General features: G+C 45.6%; 1 protein-coding gene across 1 annotated transcript in view; it reads right to left on the bottom strand.

Annotated features, from left to right (window-relative positions):
* NOX5 (NADPH oxidase 5) overlaps positions 1 to 19,391 on the bottom strand; it is a 482,672-nt gene that overhangs the window by 248,446 nt on the left and 214,835 nt on the right. Inside the window, exon 10 of the mRNA XM_044076374.1 lies at positions 19,206 to 19,345. Within this exon, the coding sequence (XP_043932309.1) occupies positions 19,206 to 19,345 (140 nt within the window). The remainder of the gene's footprint in view (positions 1 to 19,205; positions 19,346 to 19,391) is intronic.

The following is a 19,391-nucleotide window of genomic DNA, read 5'->3' as shown; positions in this document are numbered from 1 at the left end:
ACACACTGCCAGTGAAACATCTGACACAGGACCTGTGTGGTGGACAGACAAAATATGATAAGCACACCTCTGGCCACCAAGAGGATAGGCCCACAGTTGAGAGCTATGCAGACAGACTGTATTACATGGTAAACTAGTATGTACACACACACCCTATAACACCAATACTATACAAAGCATAACACAACTCTATTCACACTCTGTCTGTAGTTCTGGAACCTCCTACAAATATGTAGCTAGCCTGAGTGTGGCGGTTCTCCTGTAAGAGGTATTGCTTCCTGCTGTCTGTAACACTGATGTCCACACACAGGAAGGATGTCCATCACACAGGAAAGGTAAAGGGACCATGTCCACATGATGTAGGGATTTATAGTAGGTGGTTGCCATGACAGTGGTAATTGGAAGTACTACACAACAAGCTGCATGCAGTTAGCAAGTGTAGGACACTGACTGGTGCAGAGGCCATCACCTGATCAAGTGCATCACCTACTAAAGCCAGGCTGCAATCTATTCAAAGCAGCTCAATCCATTCACTGGAGAGAGAGGGAGAGAGAGAGACAGATAAAGCGAAAGCAGAAAAAAATAAGCCAAAGCTCTTCAAACTAACAGCTGAAGTCACAGGCATTTAGCCAGCTGCCATTCAACAAGACATCATTCCCACAACAGGTATGTGAAGTATATGTACATATATTAGAATGCAGTACCTGGTCCATCATAATGTGTTAGATGATGTGGAATGAGTTATCTGTGCCATCAGGTGTTGTTGTGATGATGTTCAACTGAACAACTGCTATGGACAATAGTGTCTGTCCCTGTGGGTAGTGGGCCATAGCTGTTAACTGTGCAGGTCAGCACTGACAGACAAGATGTAAGCCATCATAGTGGGTGTTGTGTAATGGAAAGTATGTATATTACATGGCCAATAGCTGGTGGTGGAAGTAATGCCATTACGATGGGCATGTGGGAGCCATGGCCCACCACTGGCAGGATACTCAGTTGAATCTGTAATGTAGCATGTCAGAATACCATAGGTGTGTAATAGGGTTCCTGCAATCAGGTTCCACATATACTCCACTAATGTCAGGCCATGTACATATGTGACACCTGTCTGTGTTGTAGCAAGGCAGAACAGTGCAGCTGTGCAGGAAGGTACTAGGTATTATTGATAAGCTCACCAGCCTGGGCATAAACCCTTACATCACAAGATTGATCACAAACTGGCTCTCAGACAGATCCCATAAAGTAAGAGTAGCAGGATCTATGTCCGAATCCAGACCAGTAATGAGCGGTGTGCCTCAGGGCTCTGTCCTGGGGCCCTTCCTGTTTGGCATATACTTCTCAGAAGTACAGGCAAGTACAGAAGGGCTGTGACTGACTAAGTTTGTGGACGACTGCAAACTGGGTGCTATAACAGAGTCTCCGGCTGACATGGAGATCCTCCAGAAGGGCCTAAATGAGACTGATGCATGGTGTCAAATACATGGTCTCAAGCTAAATGCAACAAAATGCGTAGTAATCTCCTTTGGAAAAAACAGAGTACCCGCAAACTACAACAAAGGAGGTAATCCCCTGAAATATGAAGAAGAAATAAGGGATCTAGGGACCCAAGTAGATAGTCAGCTTTCCTTTGAAAACCATGTTGCCAAAGTGGTTAGAAAATCCTTCTATGTGACCCATCTGATCACGAAAGGGTTCGTATCAAGATCTAAGGATGTAATGGTGCCCCTCTACTCTTCCCTCATCGACCCATTATTGAGTACAATGCACCAATTGGAATGTACCTGGCTAGACATCTCCAGCAGCTGGAGAGACCACAGAGGTACCTAACCAAGAGGATTACTGGCCTCAAACAGTTGCCCTATGCAGCACGATTGAAAAAGCTAAAACTGTTTTCTGTTGCATGCCGCCTTCTCAGAGGCAATCTCTGTCTAACGTACAGAGCCATGTCCAACCCAGAATTGTTGAACATGCTCCATCTTAGCAAAACCAAATCTACTCGAGCTACATGCTTTAGGGATATAAACCTCAACACAACAATGAATAGAACAAGCTGGAGGGATAGATTCCCTTCGCAGAGACTTCCCTTACTATGGAACAGGGTCCCAATCTACATAAGACAGAGCCCCTCACTATCACTCTTCAAGAGGAACCTTGATGAGTGGATGGGTAACAGAAAGTTCACACCGGGGACCACACCAACAGCACTGCTAGATAGGGGCCAAAGGTACTAGCTGCTAGTACAAGGGTTTAGGGAACTACTAAAGGGGAGGTGAATACCGCACAACGTGGCTGGGCTAATATATGCCTTCGGGCAGATAGCCTAGTACCAACCTATGAACGTATAAGGTGTTGTGAGATTGTGGAGCTGATGTCTGCATGTACCCCACATATAGGTATGCATATGTGTACATATGTCACATATATAATATATAAAGATATATATGTATATCAGCATGTATGTCCAGAAATATACATAGACCCATGTGTAGACATATATATGTGCACATATATATGACATCACATATATCTACACATATATAGATATATGCCTATATGCACATGTCTACATAAGTACAAACACACACACAAACATATATGTATGTGAATACATGTCCCCTATATCACTACCACAGTGATGTGTGCTATGTGTGAGGCAGCAGCACACATAGCAATACACACAGATATTTACAGCTGGCAGTGTGTGCACCATGGACGGGTATGTCACATATTACTCCCTTGTTGGCACCACATTGCCCCCATCTGTGAAGTATGCAATGGGAATATGGGGAATTATGGCAGGTACACATGTGGAAGTGGTCAGGATTGGTAGATATAGAAGACAGTCTACAGGGGTGGTATGTGATACATGTGGTGGGTAAACAGCGTGGATGGTGTGTGTGGTCTGCGATGTGGATGCCCCATGGTCCCCAATATGGGCACAATGGGAACAAGCCTCCCACCCACTGCCACTCATAACAGCAGTCCACGTCCTGAAGGTGCCTGGTCTGGAGGCTGAGCAGGAGGAGCATGTTGGCCATGTGAATGTGTACTGGGTGCCTCAGACTGATGTAGCACACCCCTCATGTGTCCGTGGAGCCTGGTCTGGAACAGACCCTAGACGTGAGCTCAGGGGACAGGAACATGTCTGTGTGTGCCCTGAGGGGGGGGCAACATCCCCTGGGTGGTTCCACCTGATGGCATTGCTGTAACAGTACACGGGGAGGCCCCAGGTTGGGACATACATGTGATGTGGCCAGGTATTATGGGCAGATGGGTGTGGAGAGGTGGATCAGTTGGCCAATAGGACATATATATTTTATTGTGTCACTGTTATAGAACATTTGTTGGTAGTAATAGTCTACACAATTCCAGTACATGTCCAACAGCATGTATAGATATCCCCAATAAAACAGACTGTCAGATGTGCAGCAATCTCAGAGCAGCAATACCACTGGCAGATATATAACCATAGTGGCCCTGACAATGACATGCAGGTGAATGGTCTGTAACAGGCCAGCAATGATAGTGTCCACACTGGGGACATGGCTACAATGACATAGCAGAAGGTGTGGTACAATACAAAATCTGTCCAAATGGTAGTTAAGCTGTAGCCATACCTAATGAGTTATGTGTGCAGTCTGTTGAAGCTGATATGGTAGGGGGGTGACAGAGATGTGTATTACGAACTGTGGTAACCTTGCCGTATGAGTTGCTCAGACGTGTTTCCATCTTTATGTCTTTCAGCCAAGATGGCACATGCACGGTTGCCCACCTATTCCAATGCTGGGAATGACGTGTTGATAGCATACATAATCCAGCACTATCCACTGCTGTTTGGCAGGCATGCACATGAGCAGCAGGAGTGGACTGCCCTGTGGAATGACCTAGTCCACAGGGTCAATGATGTCGGACTGCACAGCCGCAGTTATGAGCAGGTCTGGCATCATTGTACTGACCTGCTTCACAATGCCCGTTGGTGTGCTGCTGCAGTCCGGGGAGCTCACCTCACCACAGAGGGGCCATGCCATCCACCCCCCCCGACACATGTGGAGGAGCTACTGGCCAGCCTAATGGGACTTGCCCGTCAAGACCACCAACAACCACTGGACCCCTTCTTGGAGGTGGGAGTCACCCACACACTGGCCGAGGAGTGTGCAGGTAAGGACACAGAGCACATCAGTAGACCACTGTTGTGTAAACATCCACATTGGTACAGGTAGATCATGCATATCTGACATGTCATAGATATACTGTGTTGCTGCATTGTAGTGATAAACAGATGTCCAGATGTGGTAGTATTGTGGGACTTTACCATTGATGCATGGTAGCACTGCACCCAGCCTGTAGCAGTGCCACAGGTGTGGCCACTGACATTGCATCTCTCACCCTCTTATGTAGGTCCCTCCGGGATAACAACAAGGCAGCAGCCTGTAGCTGGTGAGTATGTTTTATGTAGATGCATGCCAACACATCGGGCATGTAATGGTGATGGTATATTCCATGCACACATCTAACACACCTACCCTGAATGCATGCTGTACATGTGCAGGTATTGTTGCTGTGAAATGCACAGTCTCACAGGGGCGACCATGATAGGGTATTGGAAGGGTATGTCAGACACCTGCATGATAACTAACATCCTGTCATTGCAGAATGTGTCCACAGGGAGTAACATACTGGTGGTAGACATGGCCTACAGTAGTGACATGTTCTGAACAACACTCATATAAAGTGCAACACCAGTGTATATATCTGTAGGACAATGGAAACTGCTGCAGAGATACACTATGGCATAAGGCATTACCGTAGTCCACATTATCAGCTGAGTCTAGGCTGCAACATGTGGTGTTCAGTGTATGGGACACTGCAAAGTGACACACATGTGTAGGGCTTAACTGTCATGCATCTGCATAAAAGCTGAGGGAGGGAGGGGTCTCAGCATGACACACCAGTGCACTGCAGCAGGGATCCTAGGGATGGTAGGAAAGGCTCTATCTGCGCATAGTCAGGTAACCCTACCCACACAGCAATAGTGACGGCAATGTGTGAACACCATGGGATGTGCACATGAGTAGACCTTGCAATCATGCAGAATAGGGGGACATGTGTAGGGCAGACTGAACATACACTGGCAAATGCAGATGGCCCATGCTGGTATACTCCTGCCAGGAGCAGTGACTGCTGTAGTACACACAAGAGGTGTGATATACCATCATGATAAGGGTGTACACACATATGCCCACATGGTGTGTATGCATTGCCGTCAGCAGCTGAACACCTAACACAATATGTAGACACTGCATGTGAAAATACAGGACATATGTCACCTACTGGGCTTGTGTACTGCTAAGATATGTGGTGATGTGGTCCCATGGCAGATCAAGAATGTGTGTGTAAAATCAATAAAGGTGTGTACACCCCCCCATAGCCACGGTATGCTCTGATGGCTCTCAGTGTAAGAATATTGCAGTAGTCATACATGATCTGTTGATGTTGACAGCTGTAAATCAGGCATCAGGCATTCACCAATGACAATAGTCCACATATCATCCCAGGTATGTGTTGCTGAAAAACATAGGAGCTGTGAGAAGTAAAGCTGACATAACTGACACAGTACTACACATTCCACAATGGGTTGAACACCTGTATGTTGCTGTGCACAGTACATGGAAGGGTACAGAACAGGTGCACAGCAATACTGTGTACATGGGTGCAGTGGTATCCAGTGGAAGGGGCATCACCTAGTGACACAGCACATGCATCACACACATGTATACTGTTGCTATCATGGATTGACTATAGCTGAACTGCATGCTGTTCTGTACCATATGTTCTGCATGTTGGCAGATGGGTAATAGGAGGACTGCGTGTATTATCATTGTGCAACATCACCTGTGTGTGCGTGTGTGTGTGTGTGTGTGTGTGTGTGTGTGTGTGTGTGTGTGTGTGTGTGTGTGTGTGTGTATGCATCCTGGTGTTTATTTAGTTTGCCTGCAGGGTCACTCAGGTGAAGTGGAGGGAGGTAGATGTATGCATGATGCGTGTGTGCATGTGTGTGTTTGTGTGTGCGGCCATGTATGCACATGTGTGATTGTGGGGTGTTCATACGGCTGTACCTCCCTTTGGGACCATGCAGTACATGGACATGGACTGCCACATTACACACCAGGAATACCTGTCATGTGTGTAATCGCAGGACAGCAAATAGTATAATATGGTCTGAAGCATGGAACAGGCATCCAGAGGGAAGGTAGACTCCAGGTACACGCTTAATATCGCAGTCAGCAGAGAGGTCACCTACAACCCACGTATGCAGCTGTACAGATGCATTGGGGAAGTACTAGTCAACACCAGGGAGTGTAGCCAAATATTACAGGTGCCACATGATGGGCTGACGGAGCAGTATATCTGGCATGTACTGAGCATTACATGCACATGACACACCAGAGGGAGGTATTATGGATACAACATAGTAGCCCACACATATAGGGGCCATGCACATCATTTCCAGTCATACAGAGGGTGCATACCGAATGACAGCAGTGAGGCCATGTAAATCCACTACACACAGGTCAGGCAGGTAAAATAGCAACAGGCCTTGTGTTGTGGCCGCTTGTGTGGGCATTTAGAGGACTGTGATGTTAATGAGTGGTATCAATGTGTGTATGTTAACAAGTGTGATGCAGGATGGAGTAACACATGGACATATACGTGGGACTGTCTGTAAAGCCATGAACAGGTAGGTATTACGGAGGTGTGTGTGTGTGTGTGTGTGTGTGTGTGTGTGTGTGTGTGTGTGTGTGTGTGTGTGTGTGTGTGTGTGTGTGTGTGAGTGTGTGTGTACTGTTAGACAATGCTGTACAGGTTTTATAGTGCGTTTATTGTTTTCCCTCCCAGGTGGCGAGGTGGGTCAGAGTCCCTCCTGAATGCAATTTCATGTAGGTGTCCATACAGACACCGATGAGGATGATAATAATGTTGAAGCACAGGTGAGGTTGTCAGGGGCTGACACTGTGTCAACATTTGACATCCCCCGTTTAGCCACCCCACCCATGCACATAGTTTCAGTGCCTATATGCACCCCATCACCAGTGGCCATAGCAGAGGGACAGCTGGCATTCAGTGGCAGTGCACAGGAAAGTGTGGTAACCATGCCTATTGTGTCCGGTCGCAGCAGGCATAGCTGGATGTCCAGCAGGTCGCCACATAGGCAGATGTCCCAGGGTGCTCGTGGTAAGGCCACTGGAAATCATGCCCCTGGCAGAGGCGACATAGCTGCTACCTGCAGAAGCATGTTTCTGGCTGTCATGGTGGTGCAGGCACGTATAGAACATTACCACAGACAGGGCCTAAGGCTGCAGAGGGTTGCTCTTGCATCTTCAAATGACAATGCCAGTGAACTGGCTGGTGCCATCTGTCGATTAACTGAGCTCATGGAGATGGTGGCCCTCATCAGCCATGGTCTGTCCGTGCTTGAACGTGTGGTGGGAGTGTGGTGATGTCCGCATGGACGTAGACCAGCAACACCAGCAGTTGGAAGTCAACATGGATATTCCAGGACACCAAGGTGCTCCCGTAGTGGCAGTAGCAGCCCCGGCAGTGCAGGGGGGTGTACTGTTCACACCACACCACAGTAGGCCATGTGCACATGGTCCTGGCCAGTCACAGGAGGGACCTGGTACCAGCAGACAAATGTCATCAGCAGGTGAGAGTAGCACATCGAGGCCTGTACCTGGACATGCCCGCGGAACCCCTGGCAGGCACAGTCCACGTGTCCATAGCCGGAGGCAGTGAACTGCACACCCTGCCAGGTAAGGTCTGCAGCTGTCCATAAACACCTGTGTAGGGCAGCCACATGGCAGAGCTGTGTGCATGCATACCCACACACTATGCAAACACACCTAGGGCAACCCCATACCTACACACACCACATCACCTTGGCCAGCTCCCCAGAGTACACCTCTCACCCACACACATAGTGTCAAATGTATGGCCACCCTCGGCCTCTCGCAAACCAACACCACACCTTGTGTATATGATGATACATGTGTCCCATCCCTGTCATCCATACCATCGATGCAGGGACAGGCAGCTATGGTTCTGATGCACATGGTGACTGTACAACAGTGTACCACGGTACTGCAGTGTAACATGTTGTAGGGAGTAAAGTGTGAGGCATAATTGGCAGGTAGTGTAGCCATCCAGCAATGATGCCTTATAGCTGTTAGTAACACTGGTTGGTTGTGGTCTCTATAATGTTATCCAATTGCATTGTAGGTGTACATGTGTCAGCACTAGGATGCCCTGTGCATATGATGATATCTGTGCCCCATCCCTGTCATTCATATCATCAATGCAGGGACAGGCTGATATGGTTCTGATGCATATGGTAACTGTACAACAGTGTAACACAGTCCTGCAGTGTAACATGTTGTACGGAGTAGAGTGTGAGGCATATCTGGCAGGTAGTGTAGCCGTCCAGCAATGATGCATTATAGCTGTTAGTAACACTGGTTGACTGCGGTCCCTATAACATTATCCATGTGTGTTGTAGGTGTACATGTGTCAGCACGAGGATGGTTTGCAGTCATATTACACAACGGGGTATGTCACTGAGCTGACACCATGGCTGTGACATATTTGGGGTACAGTCGAACACATTCCACAGGTTACTACACCAGTTATTGCCTGTGACACATGGACAGGTGGCCTGCTGAAGTGTATATACCCTGCAACCTGATGTAGACCCATCTACATACATGCACACTGTTACTTGTCAACACTGGGACTAGATCCCTACCGAGCTACGTCATGATACTGATGTGCGCGGCTTACATTGCACACACAGCACAGTGTTTAGGGTGAGATGTGTCCCAGTTTACATGGTACATAGAGAACATCCCCCAGCATGTACAGTATGCTAATGGGGGATGTAATGGGTGTATGTGGACGATACTAAGTGTGACATACCATCATATACACATTTATAGACACATAACAGCCAGACACACATGTGAGATACCAGAGCCTATCAATGCTAACTACCTTGACCATGTCTCTAATGTGTTACAGGTAGGCTGCACACATCACATGCATAACAGGCTTGGATTGTGGTAACAGTTACCTGTATGATTGATGGTAGCAATGGTAACTATAATGTGGTACATGGTACATATACCTGGTGTACCTTGGTGTAATAACAGTGTACACAGCACCCACATCCCCCACTGGATATTGCACTCCCTGAAACCCATAATGAAACTCTGCCATACCCACCATCACACATTGGCCATGACTGTGATACAACCCATAGCATACCCAACATTAGTACTACAGAGATATGCATCTCATGCACATGCCACATGCATAGTAGGGCATCAATCAAGCGTAAGTTGCCTGTACATATCCCAGCTGGATACCTGCCATCTGCACATCTGTCCAGGGACTGACAGTCATCAGCTTGGCAGGTAGCTATGCAGTAGCATGAGTGCGTTGACAGACCAGGGGTATATACAGTGACACAACTCACACACCAGGGATACAACAGGGAGACCTCAGTCTCCAGCCATGCTTGCAGGTGTGCCTGCTGTCAGTACTACATTAAGCACTTTTTTCTTTCCTGGGTTAGCACTGTCAACAGTAGTACTGCCATGATACACTACATGCCAATGTGACAGCATGTATCCTGGGCTACTACACCTGCATGCCACACAATCACATAGGTAACAGTGCTGTACAAGCCTCATATATGTCTGTGTCCCACACATGACACTCACACCCCTTGCTACTGTAATGACAGCACATAGGTGCATGTATTGCACATGACATCACATATACTTATTACAGGTTATCAGACTGGGTTGTGTGCCCTGGTTACCAGGGCTAAGCTATGCTTAGCAAGTATCAACATTGCTGCAATATAACAGCTAAGCTGATTTTCACACTGGTAAGCACTGCCTACACTGTGTAAGCACCCACATGTTTACCCACAGCTTAGCACCACTTAGCTTCATGCAAACCCACGCAAATGCACTTAAAGCTGCTCAAAACTGCCTTAACCACTCTGTATCTGACAATCCTTGTTCTGTCCAGCAACAAAATGACCAGCCCTTGCAGGTCTTGAACCCAGGACCTCTTACACTGAAGTCAAAACACTTAGCCACTACGCCATGACCACTGTGAAGACAGCAGTTGTTTTACCAATATAGCTGTCAATACACATATTGAGTAGTATTGAACAATTGTCTTTAGTTCTAAATTGTGTAGTTCTTGTTATTAATATGACTGTTGTATCACATGTTTTATCATTATGTGCACATAGCAGATACATATGGTGAGATACATGTGGGAGAGTATACACAACAATGATGTTTATTCATGACAGGAATATGGCTGTATACATATCATAGGTGTATATATGTCTACATGTACATACACATGTATACTCATACATATGTCTGCATACACATCTGCATAGTGCTACATATATACGACCATGTGTACATCTCTTTGTATGTACATATATATATATATATATATATATATACATATATGTATATACACATATATGTAGATATAGTTATACGTATATGTATATATAGATATATGTGTATATAGCTATATATGTATGCACATCCTATGTGTACAGATATGCCTAGTTATGTTGGTATATATATATATATATATATATATATATATATATCTATATGTGCATAGATATCTATTCTGATATACCTACTACTGTCAATATATCTGTAGATATCCATATGTATATGTGCATATGTATTACTATCTATATATGTGTAGACATATATTGCTCTGTATATGTATATATCTGGGTATGTATATGTATATGTATATATATATATATATATATATATATATATATATATATATATATATATATATATATATATATATATATATATATATATATATATATATATATACCCATCTATATATGTCAATATGTATATGTGTAATTATATATATAGATATCTGGATAATTATATGTACATATATTTTCACCATATGTCCTGAACATGGAGTGTAGCCCTACCCAAGCCCCTACAGTCCCAACTTTGTAGTGCAAGGGGATGTCAGTTATGTATAGTAGGTATATTATTAGACTATTGCTACTGTAATTGGGATTTTCTTCACAGACATGGTGCATGTGGGAGGTCACATCTGCTTTTCACATGTGTACCACTGGCTTCTGACAGACATCCTAAGGACATCATAGTACAGTACCGCTGCTAGCACATAATGCCCCTGTGGACTGCAGCAGAGATATTGGCCAATATATGTGGACATTCTGACACACTCTGTACAGTCCAGAGGTATACACAGAACCCCTTAGTGCAAAACATGTGGACCAAGCCTAACAATATGGATGCTAACAGCCATGTAGATGGGTATAACACATAATGACTGGTATACATTTGTCACCATAGGTTATGCATTCACACACCCCTGTCTGTCCTGACACATAATAACCAATGGTACAGGGGTGCCATGGCCACATACTACCCACTAGATATTGACATACATCTGTACATCATCCCACTGCTCTGTCTGACATACACGACTGTTAAGGGAGGCCCAGCAGCAGTACATCTGGCAAGTATCTGGACAAGACATCTCACTGCGTAAGTACACTAAGCTGCTAGGCATGTAACAATGCACTGTTCAGGCTACAGGCAGACTGGCTCAACACTGGTCTACATCTCCTATGGGGGAATGCACATGCACCTGCATATATAGCAGACTCTACAGGCATGTCACATCACAGGGTAAGATACACCTGTGTGAAAGTGCATAACCACAACCAATGTGAACATGCAGCCACATATGGTAAGCTAGCATAATATTACAGTATATGGACTATCTGTTCAACATCATCCCCATATGTGCCACTCACAGACCAACCCTACATATACTGGGCTGCTACACAGTTTGGTCTGATGCCTGTCTGTGGCATGGGACATGTGTGTGTATGGCCCTACAAACATGTAATCCAATATGGTAACATACAGTGGAGCAACATGTAACATCAGATAGGACTGGACCTAGAACAATGACATCTACCACAGTCTGTACACAGGCCAAAGTACATATTAACAATACACACACTGTTGACATTCACCATAAGTACACAGACCTCAGTACTGTACAAACAACCACAGAATGTCCAGGTTATGTCATCAAATATAACCCTTACTCTACATAACATGTGTAGCAGTCTGATATCTCACTGGCTTGTTATCAGATATGATACTAATTATGGTGTACGGCACATATGCACCTCTTAATGCATGACATATGTACAAAGTTTGACAGAGTTGTGGCTGGAAGCACACACACAGGGCCAATATTGACATGTTGCTGTGATAACCTCATACATTTACTGTTGTAACAGGGTTTGTTGCAACATATGTCCTATGAGGGATATGAAGTCAGTAACTGTCACGGCTTTCACCATCTACAGACTGCAATCCTCACACTACCTTCTGCAGTTCACAGATAGATGCTCTGTGGGTAACACATAAAACCAAAGGCACAACACACTGCCCAGTCTGCAGATGACCCTACAGATGGGGATTCCTCATAAACATAGAACTGACATGGCAGGTATTAAAACATGTAGGACAGCCATATCCACACACAGACTGTTAAACCAACATTACTCCAAATGCAGTATAGCAGCACTTACAGTCTGTAGTCAGGTCAGGCACATCCCCCTCCTGTGTGTTGCCCTGTTTCCACAGTGTATGTTGTTAGAGGTAAATCCCCAATCCATCTAAGATGCTGTTTGCCAAACAACAGATCTAGTTCCTGTTCACATTGAATGAAAAGGGCCAACACCAACATGATGTTCCTAAATATTGGAGTGTTTCCATGCAATTGGCTATGGGAATGTTACCACAGCTGTTCCACATGCAATCAGCTAGGGGAGGGCTGCAATTCATGCAGAAGCCATCAGCTGATCATGAGCATCACTTAAAATACACATGCTGCTGCCTAAGCAAAGCAGGTGTAGGTCTCCACATCCACCAGAGAGGGAGTGAGAGAGGCAGACAGAGGCAAAGACAAGTCAGGGAGGGGTGGGAGAGTAAAACTTAAGCATGTTTGTGTCACACACCTACCAGCACAGGGTATCAAATCCCTGACAACTATGTAGTGCTATCACATTTCTATGCAGTTATTGGATGCGCCACATAGGTTACATGTTGTGGAGCCCTCAGAACGTATATGTGATGGTGAGTGACATCTGTAACAGGGATATGGTAGCTATATGATAGGTGTAGTACACGTGCCTGTCCGCATGAACAGGTGCCAGCATCAACACAGCCACATTCTCACAAGGATCTACACACATTGACACACTTGGCATGGCATGGCCAGGACTGCCACAACACATTAATGTGCAGGTATCACATGCACCACAGCGGTAATACAGAGGTTATATGGCCAAAGGGTATGGGGAGGTGTCTGACATCAGACAGCATGCTGCAGTATGCCAATGTGGGTTGTAGTGAGTGTGAATGTGAACATACGCATCATACAAAACACACACACACACACACACACACACACACACACACACACACACACACACACACACACACACACACACACACACACACACACACACACACACGGTGCCAGTACTGACATGCATGGGTGCATTGATTTATGGGTTTGTACTGGTGAACTGTGTCAGATGGCTATACAAGGCTAGGTGATGGGTACACCTTGGCATCAGGCCACATGACAATGGTCTGCATTGTGGCTCAGGGGTATAGATTCTGGATTTACCCACACAGGTGGGTATTGTATTCACCATCCAGTCACCTGGGTGACTAATGCATGTGGGCAATGTTGTGCTAAAATGCACTGCTCCCTACACAGACATTGAAACACACACAAAACATCCACAACCGACATGTGTGGATATTTAACCCCGAACAGAGGTCTAAATCCCATTACAGCGTGAAGCTGTTATAGGATGCACCATGGGGATTACTGGAGAACTCATTCCCCAAAGGTGTATTTCACAGTGAATGACATCAGCAGGATTGCCAAAGTAGGGCATTTGAAATGTACTGAGTGTGACTAGCCAAAAATGCATTGCTCCCTACACAGACATTGAAACACAAACATAACATCCGGAACTGCCATGGGTGGGAATAGAACCCCACCAGAGTTCTATATCACACTACAGCAACATGCAGTTATGGCATGCACTATGGAGATTACTGGGCTACATCCTTCCCGGAGGTGTATTTCTAGGTGGATGACATCAGCAGCCTTACCAAACTATAGCATTCTAATTGTATGTAGTGTGACTACCCTAAAAAGCATTGCTCTGTACACAGACAGAGTCAGATCAACACACACAAACACACACACTTGCCATGTCTGGGATTAGAACTCCTACCTAACTAATTTATCATACTACAGCAGTAAATGGTTATGGCATGCGCTACAGAGATTACTGGGCTACAACCTTCCCAGAGGCGTATTTCTGGGTGGATGACATCAGCAGCCTTACCAAAGTATAGCATATGAATTGTATGGAGTGTGACTACCCTAAAAAGCATTGCTCTCTACAGAGTCAAACATACACACACACACACACACACACACACACACACACACACACACACACACACACACACACACACACACACACACACACACACTTGCCATGTCAGGGATTAGAACGCCTACCTAACTAATTTATCATATTACAGCAGTACGCAGTTATGGCATGCGCTGCGGAGATTACTGTGCTACACCTTCCCAAAGATGTATTTCTAGGTGGATGACATCAGCAGCCTTACCAAAGTAGAGCATTTCAATTGTAGGGAGTGTGACTACCCTAAAAAGCATTGCTTTCTGCACAGAGACAGACACACACACACACACACACACACACACACACACACACACACACACTTGTCATGTCTGGGATTTGAACTCCTACCTAACTAGTTTATCACACTACAGCAGTACGCAGTTATGGGACACACCACAGAGATTGCTGGCTACAACTCACCCAAAGGTGTATTTCACTGTGGATGACCTTAGCAGGCTTGTCATAGTAGGGCTATGGGGTGGGCAGTGTGTGTGCATAGGCCATAACCCATTCATCTAGAGGTTGACACACCACATGTGGGCACACACAGGGTCATATTTCACAGGTACGTGTATATAGCTGCTAGATGACTACTTCCTGGTACAGTCATGTTGCACAGCTGGCACATGCACCACATAGTCTGTAATGCTGACAGATACTGGTGGCTAGTATCTGCAGTGAGTGACATCTGAACCTCATGTGGTTGGGGCCCTTTGGCTGTGTGCTGGGTGGGACAGGCCTGGATGGCTCCTTGTCACAGTCACCCTCTTCCACACATCTATGTATGTCTACCTTTGGCTTATTATAGTGTGTTGTCCTTACATATATGTCTGTATTCCTATCCACTGTGTGTGCAAGGCATGAGTGGTGCATACTGACGAGTGTCTGTACTAACAACTGTGACTGCCAGATATGTCTGGTCCACTGGTGTTTGCAGACATGGCCTTCATGTGTTTAAGTGTGTGAGCATGCCCAGTATGACCTTTCAGTATGTTGTTGACTGACATTGCCTTCATTTCACTAAGTGTGTGAGCATGCCCAATATGCACATCTGTATTTAATGTGTGGATCGAGTCCAGGTAGTTTGTACTGCAGTGCTGACCTTTGTGTTGTACACCGACATGTAGCATGCTGTTTCTGCAGGGTATCCATCGAGCATTTGGCATTGACTGTTACTACATTTCTGCATAGGATGGAGGGCACACCTGACTATTTCTACATTTCTACACAGGATTGGGGGCACACCTGACTGCTACTACATTTCTACATAGGTTGGGGGCACACCTGACTATTTCTACATTTCTACACAGGATTGGGGGGGCACACCTGAGTGTTATTACATTACTACGTAGGAAGGGGGGGCACACCTGTCTATTTTTACATTTCTACACAGAATTGGGGGGGGCATACCTGAGTGTTATTACATTACTATGTAGGAAGGGGAGGGCACACTTGACACTTGTACACATTTGCTATGACTGTACTGGTATGTCAGGTACTCCATTTCATTCTGTATTCTTACCTATCATGCTGACTAGAGGCATACCAGTGTACTACAGATCGTAGCTTTGGTTGCCCTTCATATTAGTGTCTGACTTCCTACCCTTCAGAACTAACATTCCACTACCTGACCTGCTGTAGTCTGTCTGTGTAGGCCTGGGGGAAGTTAACCATAGCCATCATTCAGGGGCCATAGCACAGGCTCTGTTTGGGTTTGTCTACATCTGTCCTGCTGGCTGAGACTGTTGGGTATGTGAACCGGCCTAACTGGTATGTGTGAGTCATATGGACACACATGTCGCCCAGCACATTTCCTGCAGTGGGTTTTGTCACCCTGTGTAGTACTGGCTACTATGGTGACTCCAGTATGTGTTACAGATGTAATGGTGCCACTATGGGTATCTACTTTCTGCTGCCATAACATTAAGCCACCCAATTCCCTTGCATGCCTACATCCATGCCACAGATACAGGTAACGACACATTCTACTCCATATGACAATTGGTAGGTGGACTGACTTACCTTGAGGGTGTACCAGAATTGTGGATGGTGCTGGAGGGCTGCCTATGTCGGATGCACATAGTACACTCCCTATACATGGTTGAGCACAGGTAGTGTCATGTTTGGCATCCCTTTTACTGTATGTGTGAGTCAGAGAGAGGTGTCATTCCCTGGGTCCCTACTGTGTCAGTGTATGTGCTATGCATTGTCTCTTTGCCGCAGCCTCGGCATACTGGGCATGCCTCCATCTGTCTACTGGGGCAGGCTCACGTTGTTCCTCCTCCAAGTCACTCTGTGCCTGTACAGGCTTTGGCATTGGTGGGGGGCTGTGTAGCCCTGCCCCAAGCTATTCCTGCTACAGCTGTTTCCACAGGATCATATTGTGTAGCATGGCACATACCATAACAATTTGGGTACATGTAGCTGGTGAGTACTGCAAGGCTCTACCAGATGTGTCAAGACACCGGAACCGTGACCTGAGCATCCCAAACCTATGCTCTATTATACATCTGTCCTGTGCATGTGCCTCATTATGGCGTCTTTGTTCAGGTGTGTGTGCATGTCTAATGAGTGTCATCAGCCACGGCTCCAGTGTGTAACCAGCATCCCCCACTAGGTGACCATAGGGGATGTCCCCATTGGCAAATCTCTGGTACAGCTGTGTCAGATGCCATATGTGGGAATTGTGATAGTTTCCAGGGCAGCCAGCACACACATTCATTATAATGCCCTGGTCATCACAGACGACCTGGCAGTTGATGGAGGGGATGCCCCTGCAGTTGATGTAGGCCCTACCATGATCACCAAGTGGTGCTTTGATGTGTATGTGCATGCAGTCTATAGCACCCACTACCTTAGGGTATTCTGCTATTTGGTGGTAGAGAAGCATATTGCTGGCCAACACCTCACTGGTGTTGAGGAAATATACGGGCTCACCATGTGCTGACATGGCATCCAGGAACTGGTGGAATACTCTGGATGCTGATGCCTGTGAGATCTCCACAATATCCTCAGTTGAGCTTTGGGAGGTACCTGTGGCTAGTATTCCTAGGCCTACACATACCTTGGTATCCACTGGGATGGGTTTCCCTCAGTCAGTTTGGTGTGTCAGGTGTGGCCAGCACAGCTCAACAATTTGTTGTAGGAGGTCTCTGACCACCCAATAGTGCTCCACCATCTCCAGCTCATGTAGCCCCTGGTAGGTTACCCTGGGTCTGTACACTCTTCTCCGTCTCCTCACTGTGGGTTGATCGGCAGCATTCATATCCTCACCACCATCAGCCTCTTGCACATGTTGTTCTATGTTGCCTGCTGCAGCCCTTCTCATTTTGTAGGTTTGTTTGTTAAAATTCCCCCGCTTGTATACACCGGTGGTGTAGAGTGTGGTAAAAACCAGAGGGGAAGGTCTTTGCATAGTTTATAGTAGTGTTCTGGGCTGGGCTGGACTGCTGCCTGTGTAACTGGCTGATTCTGATACATTTCACCTGCCAGCTATGCTAGTTCTCCTTGATTACCTTCCTACTTTTGTCTTCCCTTCCCATTGTCTTCCTGTTTAAGCCCAGGGGTGCGCCGCGCAAACTGAGTGTTCAAATGTGCACAATGCTGCTATTTCCTGGTTTAACTTTCTTTTTCTTCCTTTAAAACACAGTGCGTGGGCCGCACACCCGCTTAGGCAGTGTAAAGAGTTCTAAACAGCTTAAAAAACCGAGATTGGCTAAAAAAAAATAAAAGTTGATTTTTGTATTTTTTTTTTACTGTTTGTAATGCCAATGGCCTTATACTTGGCCACTGGCATGCTTACTACATGATATGCAGCCTTTATTTGGAGCTGTCACAGCTCCATTTTGGATTTTGCAGAAATGTACTCGGTTACTAACCGAGTACATTTCTGCAGATAGCACTAGTCCTGTACTGCCAGTTGCAAGCTTCCTGGACTGCAAAAATCACTTCATTTGCATAGATTTCTCCTGCAAATGGGGTGATTTGCATACAGGGGCTTAGTCCATGCAGGATTAGTGCAGGAGCGCTTGTGCACGCCCCTGCAGGCTGTTCCTGGATTGCACGGCAGACATATTGCCCGCTTGAGCTCCTGCACAGATCTTGCACACCGTGCAAGCTACAGAGAATCCAGGGGAGAGTGTAGTCTATGGTTTGTAGATAAATGACATTTTTTTTAAATGAAGTAGCCTAAACACACTTAGCATCAAACTTAACTTTGTGACCTTAGTTATAGTCCTAAGAATGGGATATGAAGGGTGCATCAGTCTCAGATTATTAAACTTCCCTCAAGATCTTAATGCAGAGTCAGTAAGGCCTGTTTTCAACATCCAGGGTGAGGTAAAGTCTGAAAAAATAAAGTATTTACCATCATGTAAATAATTAACAGTACACATTCTTATGCTTTTATCTTTTTTTTTTTCTTTTTTTTTTTTTACGATTTGGTTATAATCTGTAGGCATGCAGGTTTAGTATGCTCAAACAATTTTTATCTAAAAAAGGCAAAATTCCTAGAACAATAAAATGATAATTCAGTCAGTAAATCTTTAAAAGAGTAGGTTTGTACCTGTCTGCACTTCTGATGTTTGATTTTCAGACTTCTAGTTAATCTTTTTGCCTCATTGCTAATGGGTTCACGCTCCCGGAAATATTCATATAATCTATTTGTCCACTGGCCTGCAGATCTAATGTGGAACCATATGTATTCTGCAAAAAGGAAATCAACATGAAATTTGAAAATAACATGGTCAAG

This window comes from Protopterus annectens, chromosome 7.part0 (assembly GCF_019279795.1).
Source record: "Protopterus annectens isolate FY-2018-M chromosome 7.part0, PAN1.0, whole genome shotgun sequence".
Taxonomy (NCBI): Eukaryota; Metazoa; Chordata; order Ceratodontiformes; family Protopteridae; genus Protopterus; species Protopterus annectens.
The sequence above is the reverse complement of the archived record's forward strand: the minus strand, read 5'-3'. Positions and strand labels throughout refer to the sequence as shown.